The following is a 20,949-nucleotide window of genomic DNA, read 5'->3' as shown; positions in this document are numbered from 1 at the left end:
TTTATTTATTTATTTTGAGAGAAACAGGGAGGGACAGAGAGAACAAGAGAGAATCCCATGCAGGCTCCACGCTGTCAGTGCAGAGCCTGACATGGGGCCTGATCCCACAAACTGCTAGATCATGACCTAAGCTGAAATTGGATGTTCAACCAAGTGAGCCACCCAGGCACCCCCCCCCCCCCTTTCTTTTTTTCAGCCGTTTCTTGCTGCTTATATTGAAAACCTGTTTTATACAATTCCATCATCTTGTGAGTGTTCTTTTTATGAGTAAAGTCATATGACTTTGTGAATCTTCCTTTTATGACTAAAGTTTTGGTTTATTGTTAGCTTTTTAAAGAAAGAAAAAGCTCACCAAGCTGCTATCCCAAGTCATTGCAAATAGCAACTAGTGTTCGAGAAGTTCTTATCTCTTGTGTTCAAATGGCCTTTCCTTCTTGAGAAGACTAATGGTGATGATGATTAAAATATTCTGCCAGAGTAATTGATTGGGGATGCTGGTTGGGAAGGGGAGATAAAAGAAATGAAGACTGCCTACTTGTTAATTCATCTGTTTGAGCACATGGAATAGAAAGCCAGAAAATTGTAAGAAAACCAGAGAAACCAGAAAGAGTAGTTCAGATCTTTCTGATACGGGAATGCTAGAGAGGTTAAATAAGGCCTTTCTTTTTAATTGAGTCCAAAAGCCCAGGAAGAATGAATTGAAAGTTCATGGTGAAAACAGAAAGCAGTTCATTGAACCTGAGAAAATATGATTGGGGACCAACTGCTGGCAAAGGTTCTTCACTTTAAGTTCAGAGAAGTTAAATTGATGATGAGGAAAATTACCGATGTCTTGGGAAGTCATTTTAAGATAAAAAAAAGAAGAAAAACCATGTGTTAAACTAACCTGGAACTTAAAAATATTTAGACCAGTGATCACTTGTCATTGCCAAGTATGTTAATGATGTAGACTGTAACTGGGGGTGCACTCACTGTGCCTTACCATGGGCCTTATCACTCATGTTATATACCTTGTCAAATCATACATCTATTATCCCTTGATCGTATAATTATTTGAGTTTGCAGTTCCTGGTTTTGACTGTTTTGAATGGAACTCCCTATTATATTCTGTGCTATTTATTACCATAGCATTTCAAGTGCAGGAACATTAAGGAGCCACTATTAACTTATATTCTGTAATTAGGACATTGGAATATTGATGCCCTTTCAGCAGAGATCACCAGAAACTCACCTGTGGTTGAACAGTTTGGGTTTCTTACTTGATGCAGTGAGTAAAAACCCATACTGTGGGAATCTAAGTGGTGTCTCAAGGTATTAAAAATAAAGACTTATTACAGGATTTGAGCTTTTCTTTGGTGATTTGGGGGAGGGTTTAGAATATGAGGTTTTACTCTGGACACAATGCTGTCAAGAAGTAGAGGTAGCTCTATAATTGGGAATTAGAATAAATTTACCTGTTAGGGAGGGCATATTACAGCAAGGCTAAAATTGTAATTGGTAAAGAAACAGCAGTCACTCAACAGTTGGGAGAAGGGGTTGTTTGATATTTTGTGTTTTGGACAATGTTCATATTTGTTCAGATGTAATTACATTTGATTGTGTTTGTTCAGACATGATGATGGTTGACCCTTGAACGATGTAGGAGTTAGGAGCACCAACCCCGTACACTGTTGAAAATCTGTGTATAACTTTTGGTTCCCCTCAAACTTAACTATGCTAGTAGTCTACTACTGACAAGAAGCCTTATCCCTAACATATATTATGTATGTATAATAAACATAACATACAACATATTTTGTATATGTCTTATATAATGTATTATTACAATAAAGTTAGTGAAAAAATGTTATTAAGAAAGTCATAAGAGAAAACACATTTACAGTACTGTAAGAAACATCCTTGTATAAGTGGACCTGCGCCATTCAAACCCATGTTGTTTGAAGGTTAACTGTACAAATTTGCTGTTGTCTTGATCTTTCATGGTCATAGAGTGGCCTGGTCTGATGTTGATACTCTTTGAAATTAGTTTAACAAGAGAATACCAAGACCTCTCTTTGAATGCCAAGTAGATGGTTCATAGTAAGACACAGGACTAGCTCATAGTACCAGGCCAGCTCCTAGATGTCAGGAGGTATATGCTCTGTCCCAGCAGTAGAGAAAGAGTTCTTCTGTAACCAAGCAATAGTAAGATAAAGAGGACAGCCACATTTTGTAACATCTAATCTAGTGTTTTCCATTTACTAAGTTTGAGCAACAGAGTCAAATTCTTATAAAAAGGGTATATGACAAAGAAGGAGCAGTATTCAACTGGAAATGAAAAAGGAACAGATATTTGAAATTGTTAGAGAATTAAGAAGTAACTCATGATAAAATTCAGGTTCTGCATACTTTAAAGATAAAATGAGCCATCTTTGAAGACTGGCTAACATAAGCTTTGAGAGTAGGCCTCCTTGAGACAGTGACATGAGCAAGGACCTGAGAAGTTAGCCATGTAGGTATGTAAGGTAAGAAGTACCAGAAAGGGAACAGCCAGTGTAAAGTTTGTAAGGTGCAAGTGTCCATAATATGTATGGGAAACAGAAGGCCAGGGTAGCTAAAAGATAGTAAGCAAGATGGGAGAGCGAGAAGAGTAGTGATCAGAGAGTGAGAGCCTTGTAGGTAATAGTATGTTCTTTGACATTTACTCTCAGTGATATGGAATCATTTGGAAAGCTTTGAGCAGATCAATCAGAGCATGATCTGATTTGTATTTTAAAGATTTATGCTGGTCATGTGTGGAAACATTGTGGGTACAAGGGTGAAAAGTAACCAGTTGGGATGTTATCTCTGATGATAGTGATAGAAGCAGTGAAATGTGGACAGACTCTAGATGTTTTGAAGGTTGAGTCGACAAGATTTTAAGATGGATTGCATGTGGAACCCAAGATAAGAGGTGAAGATGACCTCAGTGGTATTGATCTATGCAAGTGGAAGGATAGAGGTGCTGACAGTCGAAAAGGGGTCATCTGTGGGAGTTGCAGTTTTTAGTGGAAAAAATCAGGTCATTTTCGGACACGTTTTATTTGAATTAAGATACCTAGTTATTCACAGGGGTCAGGAGTTCTCAGTCAAGAGGGAACTGTGCTAGCTCTTCATATATGGGAGTTGTCAGCACAGACATGGTATATACAGCTGGAGATTAGAAATAGTAGCCAAGGCCTTGTGTGTGAAAGACAAGACACCCAAAGAATGAGCCCTGGGGGGCAACCCAACATTAAGAGACCTAGAAAAAGAGAGGAAAGGTGCAAAAGATCCTGCGAAGGAAGACTCCTGAGGAAGGAAGTAAACTGGTGGGGTGAAAACTTTTTTTTTTTTTTTTGGCTCAGTTTTAGCTTCTCAAGAAAAGGGACCTTGTCATGGTATCTACAGTCTTTAGCATAGTGTCTTACACTGTGTGCAGTTGGTACATATTTGCTGAATAATACAAAGTATAGGTAATTTCAGTGTTGCCCATGTTTTGTTTGAGATACCTAAGCAGTATGTAAAAGGCATTTGAAAATTCTTTTTTGAAGTTAAGGAGAGGGCAGGGAACCAGAGATACAGATTTGGAACCTGTAGGGATTGAAGTCATAGTAAATACAATGCTAGCAATTTATACAAGTAGAAAAGTATTTCAAAAGTATTTCAAAAGTAATTGTTTATGGAAAAATTATTACTATGTATCTGAAAGCTGAAGATGATTTAGAATTACTAATTTCATAGATAAGGATTGGTTACTTTTTATAAACCTCAAGCTATGGAATAAAGTACTTTAAATTTTTAAAAATATAAAATATATGTTTATTTGTGGAAGATGATAAAAACATTACTTTTCCATGAAATATTAAAATTATAGAAATCTAATATAGAACTCTTGAAATTATTCTTTCTCCACATAAAAGTTTAGATCAGTAGAACATACCAAATTAATTGGTCTTTTTTCTCCTTAGTAGACTTGATCATGTACCAAAAATATTATAGCTCTTGGATAATATCTTTTATATAGACAATTTCATGACACTTTAAGGACTTAAAAAGGCCAAAGAAATGAGATATTTAGCTAAGTTTTCAAATGAAGTGGGTGCTAATGAAAACTGTGGAATGCCCTTCCCCTGCCACTCCTCTAAATGTGGAATGTTTTATTTTAAAAATAAGTATTTGATAAGAATAATAAAAGTATCCCCCAAGTGGGATGCTCTGCAGATATTCAAAGCTACTTCAGTATTTGAAAATGAATTCATATAATTCACCACATCAATAGCCATATAATTAACTCAGTAATTGCATTCCTTGGTGTTTACAGAAGAGAAATGAAATGTATGTTTGTGGAGTGAATTGTTTTAACAGATGTTCATTGCACCTTTTTCATAATATTCCAAACCCTTTGTCTTTTTTGCCCTTTTCTTCCGTGTCTCCCATTTCTGGCCCCTGAGCACTGCATCTACCTTGGAAGCCCTGCTGCCACCCCCATACGATTTTTTTTTTTGAAAATTTTATTTTTTATATTATTTTTTAAATTTACATCCAAGTTAGTTAGCATATAGTCAATTTTTTTTTAATGTTTGTTTATTTTTGAGAGCAAGAGCAAGAGCTAGCACTGCAAGTTGGGGAGGGGCAGAGAGAGAGGGAGACCGAGGATCTGAAGTGGACTCTGTGCTGACTTTAGCACTGAACCATGAGATCATGACCTGAGCCAAAGTCGGATGCTTAACCAACTGAGCCACCCAGGCACCCCCAAGTTTTTTAAAGTATAAAGTCATTTTAGCAAAGGGGTACTGTTTTAATCTATTAAAGTGCTTTTAATGTGTCCTCAACAGAATTACCACTTGAGACCAATTATTTGTCTCACATTATTTAAAGGACTGATAATTTAACTTCTAAAGAACATGATTCAGTAACCTTAAATATTTTGTTGTTGTTGTTGCTTGAGAGAGAGAGAGAGAGAGAGAGAGAGCTCAAGCCAGGAGGCGCAGAGGGAGAGGGACAGAAAGATTCTCAGTACAGAGCCCAGACTCGGGGCTCAATGTCAGGACTGTGAGATCAGGACCTGAGCCAAAATCAACCTGAGCCAAAATTCAGGAGTTGGACGCCCAACTCTCTGAACCACCCAGGTACTCCTTACATATTTTGTATGTAAATGAATGAGAGAAAAGAAGGAAGAAAATTAGTGTAAAAAAATAGGGATGTTATGGGTAGTAAGTCAAATTTAGCAAATGTTTGTTGTGCAAAAAGGTAAAATATACTAAATAGTTATAAGTGTTTTGAATAGAAAATCTAAGCAACATGAATAAAACCTCTTAGCAGTAACAGAAGAAACACAGATACTATTAATTCATTGTATACATACACTAAAATGTATAATTGAGGTGTTAAATTTCTAGGTAAAAGGGATGCTTTGTAGATCAGTATTTCCAATTTGTGACTTCAATTAGGGTTAAGTTTTTATTTAGCCATTAAGAAAATTCTTGTCCAAAGGGGCGCCTGGGTGGCTCAGTCGGTTGAGCGCCGACTTCGGCTCAGGTCACGATCTCACGGTCCGTGAGTTCGAGCCCCGCATCGGGCCCCTGTGCTGACAGCTCAGAGCCCGGAGCCTGTTTCAGATTCTGTGTCTCCCTCTCTCTGACCCTCCCCCATTCATGCTCTCTCTCTCTCTGTCTCAAAAATAAATAAACGTTAAAAAAAAAAAATTTAAAAAAAAAAAAAGAAGGAAAATTCTTGTCCCCCATTATCTCCAAAAGCAACATCTCTCACATTCCTATTGCTACCATTTTATTAAAAAGTAACTTTTCACTCAAAAGAAAAAGAGTGAATAGTATAAAGCCACTAAATTTTAAAACTTAGATGAAATGAAAAATAAATTTCCAGAATCAACTCAAGAAGCAGAAAACTTGAAAAGACCAGTGAATACAGTATTAAATTGGGTAGTCAGAAAAACCACCAAGCCTACTTTTAAGAGCAAGTTTGACTAAACCTTCATGGAATTTGGATAATCACTTATTTATAAAAAACTATCATGTAGATTAGGGTAATGGGGGAAAGTAAACAACTCTATAAGGGTAAAATATACTTTGATAACAAAACTAGATAAAGACTGTTTGGGGCACCTGGGTGGCTCAGTTGGTTAAGTATCCAACTCTTGATCTTGGCTCAGGTCTTCATCTCGGGGTTATGAGTTCAAGCCCCACATTGGGCTCCATGCTGGGCATGAAGCCTACATATGTAACGTACATGCATACATAACAAAAGTATTAAAAAAAATGGACCATTTAAATTGCAATGCTGGAAATCCTATGCTGGGATGACAGGAATCACTCTGCCATAGATCTCATCCTCCATCAGGCTAGCCCAAGTGATCCCAGCCGTGTTCTCACAGAGCAATAAGATGAGTCTGAGAGGTAGTGGAAATTATCCAGAACTTATTTAAACCCTTGATTTCATCCACTCTGTTAAAGCTGTTCACTCTGTCAACTCTGTCTGTTCACTCTGTGTTCACTCTGTCAAAGCTGAACACATGGCTGAGCCCAGAATCAGGAATAGGGAAATTATACTTAATATTTTGATGGAAAAAGTTGAAACACCACATTGTAGAGAGTGAGATAGGGAGCAAATCCATCAGTGCAATCAATCTATCACACATATCTAGAAATGAACTTTACAGAAAATGGGCTGTACAATCTAAATGGAAGAAAAGCATAAAACTATGGAATAGATCAGTAGAAGGATCTAAAAGAAAAGATTGTCTAGAAACATAACCATGAGAGAATTTGGAATATGACAGAGGTGCCTCTAGAAATCAGTGGAATAAGGAAAACAACTATTTTGTAAGCATTAGAACAATGTTTTGTTTTGAATGTTTGTTTATTTTTGAGAGAGTGAGTGGGGGATGGGGACTCAGCTCCTTGCTGACAGCAGTGAGCCCAATGCAGGGCTCCAAGTCAAGAACCACGAAATTGTGACACAAGCCAAAAGTCTGTTGCTCAAATGACTGAGCCACCCAGGTGCATCTGGAACAATGTTTTTATATGAGAAATAGAACAAACAAAGGTATTCTTCATAGTATGTGCTAAAATAAATTGCAAAATGAATTAAGGCTAATAGTACAAGAAACAAGTTACGATTAACAGAAAATGTAGGAGAGTATTTTTATGACTTCGAGATAGAAAAGATAACTCGTTCAAGATATAAGAAGCATAGTAGTAAGAGAATGAAATTTCAATATGACAAAATAGGTAAATAAAAACACATGACAATGTGTGAGAAAAACTTGCTGTACTGATATTTCTAAAGAATGGTTACAGTCAATAATGAAAAGATAATCCAGTAGAAAAATGTGTAGTAGACAAGGTGTTCAAGAAGAAAGAACAAATGATCACTAAACACATGAAAAGGTATTGGGCATCATTAGAAGTACTAGAAAGTACATAGTACATACTAGAAAGTATATTCAGTATCACTAGAAAATATCAAGAACATACCTAGCTTTAATTTAAATTTAAATTTATATTATTGCTGGTGAGGTTCAACCCCTTACATTGGCATTTAAAGATAATAATGGATGTCAACAAGAATATGTATAAATAGGGGCACCTGGGTGGCTTATTTGGTTAAGCACCCAACTCTTTTGATTTTGGCTTGGGTCATCATCTTGCAGTTTGTGAGTTTGAGCCCCGCTTCAGGCTCCACGATGGTGGCATGGAGCCTGCTTGGGTTCTTCTCTCTCTTCCTCTCTTCCTCTCTGCCCCTCCCCTCTTGTGCTTGCACAGGTATTCTCTCTCTCTCTCTCAAAAATAAGTTAATGAACTTTAAAACAAAAATAGAATATGTATAGATGCTGTGGTATGAAACTTGGCATTGCCACCCTGGAGAGGAGTTTGGAAGTATCTGGTGACATTGATAACTGCCATGTCCAATTCAAGTAGTAAAGAAAGAGAAAGCAAAGGTTCTCCCTTCAAAACCCAAGAGCTCACTTTATGTTAGCCAATTTGACAATATATTAACAAAAACAAAAAAAGAGCATGTATTTTTAGTGGTAGGCTGGTAAATAAACTTCTAAAGATAGATAAATACATGTTAGCCTGTTTGAAATTGTCTGTATATTCTCAGTTTTGTTGATTTTTTTTTTCATTCTTTTTTTTCTCCCGTGTTTCAGATTGGCTAATTTTTGTTGCCATGACTTCTGGCTCACTGAAATTTTCTCCTACAGTGTCTAGTCTTTTTTTCTTTTTTAAAATATGTTTATTTTTGAGAGAGCGTGAGAGGGAGGGTGGGAGATGGGGGACAGAAGAGAGAGAGAGAGAGAGAGAGAGAGAGAGAGAATGAGAATCTGAAGCAGGCTCTGGGCTCCAAGTTATGAGCACAGAGCCCGACACGGGGCTCGAACCAACAAACCTCGAGATCGTGACCTGAGCTGAAGTCAGATGCTTAACTGCTTAATTGACTGAGCCAACCAGGCACCCTGTGTAATCTTCTTTTAATCCTGTCCTGTGGATTTTTCATTTAGATAGTATATTTTTCATTTGTGAAGTTTCTGTTTATTTCTTAAATAATGTACCATTTTGGGGCACCTGCGTGGTTCGGTTGGTTAAGCGTCTGACTTTAGTTCAGGTCATGATCTCGCAGTTCATGAGTTCAAGCCTCGCGTCGGGCTCCGTGCTGACAGCTTGGGGCCTGGAGCCAGCTTCTGATTCTGTGTCTCCCTCTCTCTCTCTCTGCCCCTCCACCACTCACTCTCTGTCTCTCTCTCTCAAGAATAAATAAAGATTAAAAATAAAAAATAGATAATGTTCCATTTTTCCCCCTTTAAGAATAGTAACTGTTTTGAACTCCTTTTGTGTCTGAGTCTGTTTTTAGTAACTGAGCAGTCGTAATCTTTTATAGTGAAACATTTCAAGCATTCACAAAAGTAGAATAATAGAATAAGCCTGTATACCTATCAATTTCAGCATTATCAGTATCTTAAATACCTCCTACTCTACCTCCATCCATACCTCCTATTTTGCCATCTCTGATTGTTTGAAAGCAAATCGTGGATAACCTTTTTCATACATAAGTGTGTCAAGATGAAATCACTCTATTGCCATACTTAAACCCAGCTAACAGTAATTCCTTAATATCATAAGATATCCATCATTGCTTATATTTGCTGATTTGGAGATTTACATGAACTCTATAAATTTCAGCAAGAGTAAAAGTTCCTAAAACTGAAATTGAGAAAATGAATTATTTTGACTGTTAGAGAAATTGAATTTGTAATAAAAACAATGGTACTAAAACCTTCCTGTAGGAATCATTGAGCCCAGATTTCTTTAATTGAAATTTTTATTGAGATAATTGTAAATGCATGTACAGTTCTAAGAATTATAGAGTAATCCTATGTACTTGTTACCTAGTTTCCCCAATGGTAACTTTTTGTAATATTCTAGAACAAGATAGATACTGACATTGATACAGTCTCCCAGTTGTACTCTTGGGTCTCTTACCTGAGTAGCTCTCAATCTTCCTTTTGTCTTTTTTGACTTGGATAGTTTTAAAGTTAGTTGCCAGTTCCACAGTGGAATTTCCCTAAAGTTGGATTTGTTTGATGTTTGCTTATGATTAACTTCATGTTACATATTTTTGGCAAGAATATGAGAGTAATGATATTGCATCTTCTCAGTGCATCTTAGATTAGGTGCCACATGATGATGTTGGTAACTAGTGATGCTAACTTTGAAGCAGTTTAGGACGGTGCCTGTGAGATTTCTTCACTATAATTGCTCTATTCCTTTTATGATTAGTAAGTATCTTTTTTGGAGAAACTTTGAGACTATATTAATATCCAATTTTTCATCAATATTTTACCCACTAATATTATATGAATTTTGACTGGACAGTTATTACTGCACTATTTGCCAGTTGGTGATTTTGTGCCATTCATATTTCATCGCCTGAAATCCTGTGTTTGGCACTGTGGTAAACTTGCTTACTTAGAATGATATAGTGACGAGGATGTGTGGGTGGCTCAGTTGGTTAAGCATCTGACTTTGGCTCGGGTCACGATCTCACAGTTCATGGGTTCGAGCCCTGTGTCAGTCTCTGTGTTGCCAGCTCAGAGCCTGCAGCTTGCTTCGGATTCTGTGCCTCCTTTTCTCTGTGTTCCTACCCTGCTCACACTCTGTCTCTCTCTCCAAAACAAATAAACATTAAAAAAAATTTTTAAAAAAGAATGATACAGTGATGAAGTTGAAAGAAGTTTAAATGATCTTTTAGTGTCAACCATGTGGAATAATCATACTGTGTCTTTACAGGAATGAATCTTACAAGCAGAGTTTTTGGAATATTTGAAAAAGATTTCACATTCTTTTAGTTTGGATTACAACATTGCTACTTAAAGTTTGTGGGTTATTGTTCACAAATTATTGTTAATATATTTTTGCAGAGGTAGTTTGTGAAAATAAGTGTAAGTGCTTAGAAAGCTTACTGTAATTTGGCTTGTCACAACATTTGTATGATATTTTACAGAAATTTTGCTCAGCACCTGCCTTCTGGCATATCTGCTGTCATATCAAACATAGATTTTTTTTTTTAACCTCTTCTGTCTTCAGCTTTGTTTTCAGTTTTGTCCTTACATATATACATATGTTAGGGGCCACCTTAGTTTGGAGCCCAGCATTAAAAAAAGTAATGCATCTTTGTACAGCAGAAAAGTAGGTAGATTGCTAAGTGTTCTGCATTTTGTATCCTTTACATCATCAAATAGAGAAGGTATTAACTAATTTTCAGAAGAACTCAAGGAAGAAAAGGCAGGTAAAATTAGTAATTGACAGTTATAAAGAGGCACATGAAAAAAGATGAAGAGAAAAGAGAAATCGTTGTAGAGGTAGTTCTGTTAGATTGATGTTGGTGTCAATTTATCTAGATCCTACTTAGTTGGTAAATTTTGAATCTGGAAGGTATATGGTAATTTTATGTTATTATTTTATCTTTTATAAAAGATCCTTTTAATTTGATTATTGATTATCTGTTCATTTTCTAGGAATACAGGAATTTCCAGAAAATATAAAAAATTGTAAAGTTTTGACAGTTGTGGAGGCCAGTGTAAACCCTATTTCCAAGTAAGTTCTCAGTTGAGTTATAAGTTACTTTTGTGAATAAAACATCTATGAGATAGTAGTAGAAAATTGCTTTCTATATTTTAATGATTAGTTGATATCAGCCTTAAATCTGTACAAAATTTTAATGTTAGATTAAAAAGAAACCTCTTAAGTATTTTTTCTAAACCCATATTTTACAAAAGTAAATTAGACATCCAAACAGATAACGCAGGTGTTTTGTTCCAGGTCTCGCAGATAGTTTGTATCAGAAACGAGGCTAGAATCCAGGTCTCCTTGTTCAGTGATATTTGCACAATGTAAGAATATCTTCACTTGCAAATCAGCTGTGCAGCACATTAAAACTTTCGAAAATAATAAAAGACAGTTGAAAGATCAAGAAGGTAAAAACAACAACAACAAAACCATGTGATTGGTTGCACCGTATACCAGAGGTCATAAATACTCTTTTATGATGGTAGTGACTATAAATAGAACGCTTTCCTGACACCAAAACTGTTAAATTTTGCAAAAATGGAATGGTGAAACAAAAGATGAATAGAGCATAGCTTAATATAGCTAAGTCGAACACTAAAACCAACTTTCATGTATTATAGTACTGTATTTAATGAGTTTTTCTGAACAGTGATGCTTCATTTGCTGTGGTAGATGAAGGAGTGTGATGTAGGAGAGAAACAAGATCAGTCAAAGACTCTGGGATGTCTCACTGCAAGAGAATTTTGTACTTGTTAAAATCCAGGAAAAACATGTACAGATGATGTTTCATCTTTAGCTGAAAATATTCCTCTAGCATCCAGTTATAGATCTGTAGTTTGTTTTGCAAACCAGAGGAAATAAAGGTAAAGTTAATACGTACATAGATTCTCAGATGGCCTTAGGATTTTATTTAGCTTTTTAAAATTATTTCTTTTCATTTGCTTATTATAAAATTAGGCACTCTTTTTGTGATTGTTTAAGGGCCTGATGTTGAAATTGAAAATAATCTCAACCAGTGGTTCTCAAATGGGAATGATTTTGCCCCTAAGGATCATTTAGCAAATTCTGGAGACAATTTTGGTTTCTACAACATGTGGGGGGTAGGTGGTGCTCCTGGCTTCTAATGGCTGAAGGCCAGGGTTGCTGCTAAACATAACTACAGTGCAGAAGACAGCCTCCCCACTACAAAGAATTATCCAGCCCCAAAAGTCAAAACTGTCAAGGTTTGGAATTCCTTATCTAATCCTTTGGACTGATGTTAGATAAGGCAGATTTCAGTAGTGTCTGCTGATGTCATAGTTATGTACTAAATACATTTCTCTGTATTTTGGCTCATTCAGACTTGATCTTTGAATTCACATTTTATCTTCTTGAGATAAATACTGTTTCATTTCCTTTTTACAAAGAGATGAAATTATAAACATTGAAAGAGACAAATTATTACAAAAGGGAAATGTTTGAGGATCCCTCATAAAAGTAAAAAGGTGCCTATTATCTGTTAAGAGCATGTGCTGGGTAGACGCATTCTTAGATTCAGTAAGAGACTGAAATTCTGTGTATTAATTTAACTTAAATTCTGATATATTTTATATAGGCTTCCTGATGGATTTTCTCAGCTGTTAAACCTAACCCAGCTATATCTAAATGATGCTTTCCTTGAGTTCTTGCCAGCTAATTTCGGCAGGTAAATTACAGTTTCTTCTGAAACCTTTTCTTGTTAACTCTTACAAAGTTTACAAAACAAGTTGCTTCAGTTATACTATTAATTACACTTTCATAGGCTCTTCTTTTGTAATTATTTTCAAGCATTGTGGTTTTTATAGTTTTTTCAGAACTTGTTATTTTGTCTTTGAATTTATTTTCCCAAGTAAATTATAAGCAGTGAATATTGAGAAGAAAAGGCAATGTAAGTCTTGAATTGGTATTTATTTAAAATATGCAAAAATGGTTTAAATGTGGGTAATTTCTGTATATTTGAGATACAGAATGCTTTATTCTTAGCATTTATCACATCTGAAAATGATCTGATTATTGATTTATATGTTTTCTCCATTGGACTCAGAGTTCTGGAGAAAAGAAAGTGTGTTTCCGGGGTCTACCCCATTACACACCTCTACCAATATCTGAACATGCATTTCTTCTTGTCATTATAGTCTCTGAGTAATTTTTCTTAATGAAAAGACAAATCAGTGAGTGAATGAATAATAGGTATCAAATTATTACTGTTTTTATTTTTATTTTTTTTAATGTCTATTTATTTATTGAAAGAGTGAAAGAGAGAACATGTGAGCATGGGAAGGCAGAGAGAGAGGGGGAGAGAATCCCAAGCAGGCTGTCGTGGTGTCAGCTCAGAGCCTGATGCAGGACTCAATTTCACGAACCATGAGATCATGACCTGAGTCAAAATCCAGAGTCAGATGCTTCACCAGCCGAGCCACCCAAGAGCCCCAGAATTATTACTGTTTTTAAACTAATTACTAGAGAAAGTGCTGTTCAGTGGCACGTTAATTTTATCTTTTAGTCTATAAATAAAGACAGTACGGTATGATCTCACTTATGTGTGGAATCTTAAAAAAAAAAAACAAAACAAAAGTTGAGCTTCTTAGATGCAGAGAGAACAGATTGGTGGTTGCCATTGGGTGAGAGTGGGCAAAATTGGTAAAGGTGGTCAAAAAGTACCAGTTATAAAATAAATAAATTACGAGTATATATGTACAGCATGGTGGCTATAGTTAACAATACTGAATTGCATATTTGGAAGTTGCTAAGAGAATAGATCTCAGAAGTTCTCATCATAAGAAAAAAAATTTTGTAACTATGGTGATCGATGTTAACTATACTTACTGTGGTGATCATTTCACACTATATACAAATATCACATCATTATGTTGTATACCTGAAACTAATAATGTCATATGTCAATTATATTTCAATTAAGAAAAAATGAATTCTGGGCATTGTGGTCCAGTGACTGTTTTGTAGGAGCTATGTTATCATGCTACATATATTTATATACAAACACCTATATGCATGTATGTATACATGTAAAATGCGTATACATTATATATGTAAATATATAAAAATTAGTGTGCTTGATTCCTTTTCTGTGTCTGGCTTTTGGACCACTTTTTAAAAAAATATTTTTGACACATAGTATAAGTTTAAGGTATACAAATGTGTTAAGGTATACAAAGGCATGCAGTGTATACAGAGGTATACAATGTTTTAAGGTATACAAATATAAACAAATATGTTGATTTGATACATTTATATTTTGTAATATGATTAACATTGTGGTATTAGCTAGCACCTCTGGACTGCCTAATCTGCTCATTTTCCCTCTAATTTTATTGGAATGTGCATCACTGAACAGCCAGAGGATTTCTCCTTTTTTATATCACCTTACATTCTTTTATTCTTTTTTCTCTCAGAGCCAGACTCTGGAGATGAATTATTGTTCTCTAATCTACTACCGGCTAATAATTTGGGAAGGCATTTTCACAGAAAATGCTGTAGGATTTATATTTAAGTACATTATGTGCTTTAAGTACGTAGAAGTGTTTAAGTCTCCCCCTCCCCCACTAATACTGAGGAGCAGAAATCGTCTTTTCTTACTTTATAATTACACAATAAATATTGGTTGCTTTGAAACTGTAGGGCATGACATTACATCATAATTAAATTCATTGTCTTTGTCATAGATTGTTGATTTGTTGTTTTGTTTTGCAGATTAACTAAACTCCAGATACTAGAACTTAGAGAAAACCAGTTGAAAATGTTGCCAAAGTAAGTAAAGGTGTTATCCTTTCTAAAATAAGAATTTTTTAAGTAATTCTTAAAGATTTTATTTTTGAAGATTTTTAAGTAATCTCTACACCCGATGAGAGGCTTGAATTTACAACCCCCTAGAGCAGAAGTCACATGCCCTACTAACTGAGCCAGCCAGGCACCCCAAAATTTTGAATTCTTACATCCTTAGAGAAATGTTAACTTTGTAATACCTAAAATATGAGTGAAAATTATTTTAAAAGGCTGACATTTGTGGTCATATTTTAATTAGTAGTGTTGAATATAAAACTTTTGCAGCTGTTGGTATTTTGTAGTGATTTCATAGCTTTCTGGAACTCTGTCTTGTGTTACAAATATGAAAATAATATGTATATAAAGCCCACCTGAGTCCCCAATATAGGTCCCAGTTCATATACTAGAGCTCTCATATATAGGACTCGTTAGTGAGATCGATAGGGTCTTCATGTGAAGTCGAGTAACTATAATTTCTAAGAATTTGTCTGGTTTTGTAGTCTGTTGTAAATTAGAAGTGGGATGGAGGGCCCCCTACTGGTAAGCTAACATCAGAAGAGATGGCCATCCAAGAGCAAATAAGATAAAAAACTAAAACAGATCTACAGACTCAAGATGCCCTGTAGTCTATGTTCATTTAGGAGTACCTTAAAACTCACTGAATTCATTGCTACATTCTTAAAGTGTAAGCATTGGCAAAATACAGTCTTGTTAAATCTGGCCCACTGTTTATTTTTGTCAGTAAAGTTTCACTGGAAACACATTCATTTATGAACCACTTATGGCTTCTTTTGCTCTCTAATGTTAGAGTCAGGTAGCTGTGACAGAGACTGTATACAAAGTATAAATTATTTACTTTCTGATCCTTTATAGAAAATGTTGCCGACTTCTATTGTGATTGAACTGTCAAGAGTTAATTGTTACCTCTTCTTTGGCATCTTATTTATATGTTATGAAATTTACCACATAATTCTTTTTTTATATATACATTTTACTCCCATTTTACCTGACCAACTAATATGCACGTGCACATGTACTTGTAACCTTCCCCCCATGAATGTACGTCTTTGAGGACACAGAGCATATCTCGTTTTGATTCCCAGAAGACATTATGTATTAACTGAGTCATTGTTCAGCGCACGAATGATTGGAGCTTGTAGTGATGGTTGTGAGTATAAATTAAAATGGAAATTAACCATATTAAATTCAAAAAGGTTTAAGTATTTTACAGATGGGATACTGGCATTGATGACTCATTAGTTCAAAACCTGACTGCTAAGAGATTCAAATATGATGTAAATTGGGGCACCTGCGTGGCTTAGTCAATTAAGCATCTGACTTTTGATCTTAGGATGTGAGTTCAAGCCCCACGTTGGGCTCTCTGCTGGGCGTGAAGCCTACTTAAAAAAAAAAAAGTAGGGGCTCCTGAGTGGCTCAGTTGGTTAAGCGTCTGACTTCAGCTAAGGTCATCATCTCACGGCTTGTGAGTCCTGCTTTGGGCTCTCAGCTGTCAGCAGGGGGGGCCCACTTGGGATCCTCTGTCCATCTCTCTCTCTGCCCCTCCTCCGTCCTTTTTCTGTCTCTCAAAAATAAATAAAACTTGAAAACAAAGATGTAAATTGTTTACTCAACTAGCTAAGCTTACAATTAATATGGTTTATCTGATATCATACTTTTAACTCATTATTTTATCGCCCTATTTAACTTGAAATTGGGCTCTGTCTAATGTATTTTAAAATATAATTCTTACCTACTTTCTTCTTAAGACTCATGATTAACACTTTTGAGACCTCACAAACTATAAAAAGACTGTAGTTTTTGCATGTTACAAAAGTAGTATGCATTCACGTTTATGTGAATGAACCTTCTTATGATCAAAGATTAGTACATGGAAAAGCTGTTTTAGATATGTAGCTAAGTGAAATTTAATATCCTCTTCATACTGGAGGGCATGGGACCAAGCACACAAAAGATGGGCATTTTTCCTCTGTGACATGAGAAGAAATGGTAAAAGGGAGTCAAATACAAAGGAATGTTTAGAAGTACACAGGAAGAAATTTGAGGGGTATTGTTTTTAGTTTATCCTTGAAGAAAGAAGCTGGATCTTAAATGAAAAGACTTGAAAGTGAAAACATAAAATTTTGTCTTAGATAGACTTTTGAGGTGTCTAAGTAGGATCAAAGTTGCCAATAATGCAAGTTGAGATGGAGATGCTTCTAGGATTTTACACTCTATTTCCTTGTTTTGTTTTTATTTGTTTTGAGAAAGAAAGAGAATCTTAAACAGGCTCCACCTCCAAGTGCAGACCCAGACATGGGGCTTGATCTCACATATGGTGAGATCGAGACCTGAGCTGAAATCAGGAAGAGTCGGATCAGACGCTTAACCGACTAAGCCACCCCGACACCCCTATATTTCCTTCTTAATTACGTGCATGTGTTGTTCCCATTTTTGTAAATCACTTTTAAAACCTCAATTTCTAAAGCTATCATTCGTAATTGAGTTTTTCCAGTGTGCTACTTTTCTTTTTTGTACTCTTGTATTACTTACCCTGTTGATGTAGTGTTTAACTGCTGTGTGTGGATTTGCTGTGTTCTTTTGTCATTTTAAGAATATTGAATTAAGAAAAATAAGATTGTTTTGTTTCAGTCTTCACCTCCTTCCTCAAAGACCTCTCTACTTTTCTCAAATGTTTACCTAGTATGATATTATGGACCTAAGAGTTTAATATCATAGCATCTAATCTTTCTTCAGAAGGATCCTGGATACACGTTTTGCTTTGTTACAAAGCAAACTAGAACTGACTTAGAGATTTTCTGGACAAAGATCTGAGTAAGGGAAGTAGAATTATAGTATTTATAGTACCCGAGACTAGGCCCTTAATAAATCTATGTTAAATAAAGCAGCTTTGAGAAAATCTGGTGTGAAGTAATTTAAATTAAAGGAATGTTGATAGAATGGCACATTTAAAATGGAAGGGTTGGGGAAAATTTGCGTCCTCTAATGTTAGGTCAGTAACATAGTGTCATTACATTTATGTGTGGTCTTAAGTTTGTTAGTTTTTTCACCAAAAAGCCAGAGAAATGTTTTAAGTGAATTTTATTTTGCTTTTTCTAATTTGTTAAATTCCCAGCGAAGATAAAAATAGTCTGTTGTTTTGTGTTGTGATTTAAGGAGGCTGTTGCTTTTTAATGATGTTAATTTTTAACTTACTAGCATATTAATACATTGATAATATGATAATAACTGTATTTTGCTTTCATTTTGTCATATCCAAAAAAAATCATAACACAGAGTTCTTTATCTGGGTAGCTAGTAGTACCTCAATCTGTCAAATGCTAGGTTTCTCTAAAAAGACTAACTTAAGAGTATAAATATGTACTTGAATTAATTAGTTAAGGTTTTTAAAATGCCATTTTGATGGAGACAGAAAACTACAACTTAGTTTATTATGAATTAGTTTTTGTACATTTCTCAAGTCTCTATAATTTCAGAAAAATATTGATATTAAGTTGGAAGTTAAAAATAGTGTATTCTGGCTTTAATTTAAAATAAATTTCAGCTACTCATATTTGTGATTCTTATAAAACTTTATTTTGAGTTGTATTGAATTTAATTTGAAAATATGGGGAGGAATGTCATATTTACTGTTCTTAGAATTTTGAATATTAATTTTCAGAATCAGCTCTATTGAAGGTTTATAAATATATGACAAGGCTTGAAAGAAGATAATAATAACTATGTAGCTGCCAGTCTATTAGTTGACTTATATGAAAATTTTTTCTGTGAAAAAAATGAAAGCCAGTTACTCACATTCTGGTCTACAGGGTTTAAACTTACTGCAGTTACTTATGAATAGAAATGAAAACCTGGTGAGAAGCCAAAATTAGAGAATAATTTAAAACTTGCTTTGTTTAGAAATTAATTATAGATGACTTTTCTGAGAAATTGTTTTTATTTTCTCAATATGTGAAAGCCTATACATAAGGTATTACATAAGAACATTTAACACATTAATTTTGAAAGCTTCCAAGTAATTGATATTTTTGTATACTTAATTCTTCATTAATCCCTTGTACATAGAACCATGAATAGACTGACCCAACTGGAAAGATTGGATTTGGGAAGTAATGAATTCACAGAAGTGGTAAGTTCACACCAGTCTCTATCCATAAGTCTTATATTTGAGAACATGTGAAAATTAATGTATTTATTTCTTCGTATTTTTTTGGTTTATTTGTTTATTTTTGAGAGAGAGAGAGAGAGGAAGAGAGAGAATCTCATGCAGGCTCCATGCTGTCAATGCAGAGCCTGACATGGGGCTCAATCCCATGAAACATGAGATTATGACCTGAGCCAAAATCAAGAGTCAGACATTTAACCAACTGAGCCAGCCACTCAGGTGCCCCTTTTTTTGAAAATTTTTAAATGTTTATTTTTGAGAGAGAGAGAGAGAGAGAGAAACAGACAGAGTATGAGTGGGGAGGGGCAGAGAGAGAGGGAGACACAGACTCTGAAGCAAGTTCCAGACAGCTTTGTGAGCTGTCAGCACAGAGCCTGATGTGGGGATTGAACCCCTGAACAGTGAGATCATGACTTGAGCCGAAGTCGGACGCTTAAATGACTGAGCCACTGAGACGCCCCTATTTCTTTGCGTTTTTAAGTATAAAATAGGGTAAAGATATACACATATTTTTAAGAGAAAAGATATGAAAATTCTTAACAGGGAAGAGTAACCAAACAGATAGAAGTAGCTGATAGTAGTGAGAATAAAACGTGAAAAAAAAAAAAGGGAAACCCATGGAAAAGATAACTAAAAGTTTTTAGGCACACTAAGTAGACAATGTGAGAGATTATAAGGAAAAAACAAAGTTATATCAGCCTAGAATATATCAGAAAAAATATTTCTGCCCCTCCCTCTTCTTGCCCTCTGTCTCTCAAAAATGAATAAACATTAAAAAATCTTAAAAAAAAAAAAAGTATTTCTAAGTCAAAATTAACTCCCTAAGGGTATTGGTCAGAAATTTATTCAATGATAAAATATTTTTCTATAATTTTACTGAATAGCTAAAGGAAAAACATTGAGTGAAACAATTTTTGAGTTTGGAATTAGACTTCTGAATTGTTTTTGCTTTGTATGCAAAATGTGCTATAATATGGAATCAGAAAGGAAAGGAGTATGTAAGTAGATTTTTGTCCTTAGTTCTCCAAAAGAACTCAGAAAATAAGCTAGATATTTTTTTGGAAAGGAATTCGTGGATCTAAATATCATTAAAATTTTTACATTATGTTTGTTTCTTTCTTAAAATTATGGTTGATTTCAAATGACAATCTTTTTTTAATTCTAGTATAATTAACATGGAGCGTTAACATTAGTTTTAGATGTATCATATAGTGTGATTCAGCAACTCTGTACATTGCTCAGTGCTCGTTAAGAGCACTCATAATCCCTTTCACCTGTTTCACCCATCTGCACATCCACTTCCATCAGTTTGTTCTCTATAGTTGAGATTCTGATTCTGGATTTGTCTCTTTTTTTTTTTCTTTGCTCATTTGATTTGTTTCTTAAATTCCACATGTAAGTGAAGTCATGTGGTATTTGTCTTTGTCTGACAGACTTATTTTGCTTAGCATTATGTTCTAGAGCTATTCATGTTGTTGCAGATAGCAAGATCTCATTCTTTTTTATGTCTGAATAATGTTCCATTGTATCTGTATACACATTTTCTTTATCCGTTCGTCTATCGATGGACACTTGGGTTGTTCCATATTTTGGCTATTGTAAATAATGCTGTCATAAACATAGGGGTATATATATCTTTTCGAATTAGTGTTTTTATGATCTTTGAGTAAATACCCAGTGGTGAAATTGCTGAATCATAGTTTTAATTTGTTAAGGTATCTGCATACTTTAAGGTTTTCCACGATGGCTGTACCACTTTGCATTCCCACCAGCAGTATAAGAGGGTTCCTTTTTTTCCACATCTTCACCAAAACTTGTTTCTTGTCTTGTTGATTTTAGCCATTCTGACAGGTGTGAGGTGATTTTTTTTTGTGGGTTTTG

At 35.0% G+C, this 20,949-nt stretch overlaps 1 protein-coding gene across 7 annotated transcripts in view; it reads left to right on the top strand.

Moving 5' to 3' along the window:
• The window catches only part of ERBIN (erbb2 interacting protein), a 127,843-nt gene that overhangs the window by 54,251 nt on the left and 52,643 nt on the right, over positions 1 to 20,949 (top strand). For all 7 annotated transcript variants that reach the window (XM_060635659.3, XM_060635655.3, XM_060635667.3 and 4 more), the window contains 4 exons: positions 11,033 to 11,111; positions 12,679 to 12,768; positions 14,814 to 14,870; positions 18,969 to 19,032. In XM_060635659.3, coding sequence (XP_060491642.2) covers positions 11,033 to 11,111; positions 12,679 to 12,768; positions 14,814 to 14,870; positions 18,969 to 19,032 — 290 coding nt within the window. The remainder of the gene's footprint in view (positions 1 to 11,032; positions 11,112 to 12,678; positions 12,769 to 14,813; positions 14,871 to 18,968; positions 19,033 to 20,949) is intronic.

The sequence above is a fragment of the Panthera onca genome, chromosome A1, assembly GCF_046562875.1.
Source record: "Panthera onca isolate mPanOnc1 chromosome A1, mPanOnc1 haplotype 2, whole genome shotgun sequence".
In the NCBI taxonomy this organism is placed as follows: domain Eukaryota; kingdom Metazoa; phylum Chordata; class Mammalia; order Carnivora; family Felidae; genus Panthera; species Panthera onca.
This window is presented reverse-complemented; position numbering and strand designations above follow the sequence as displayed.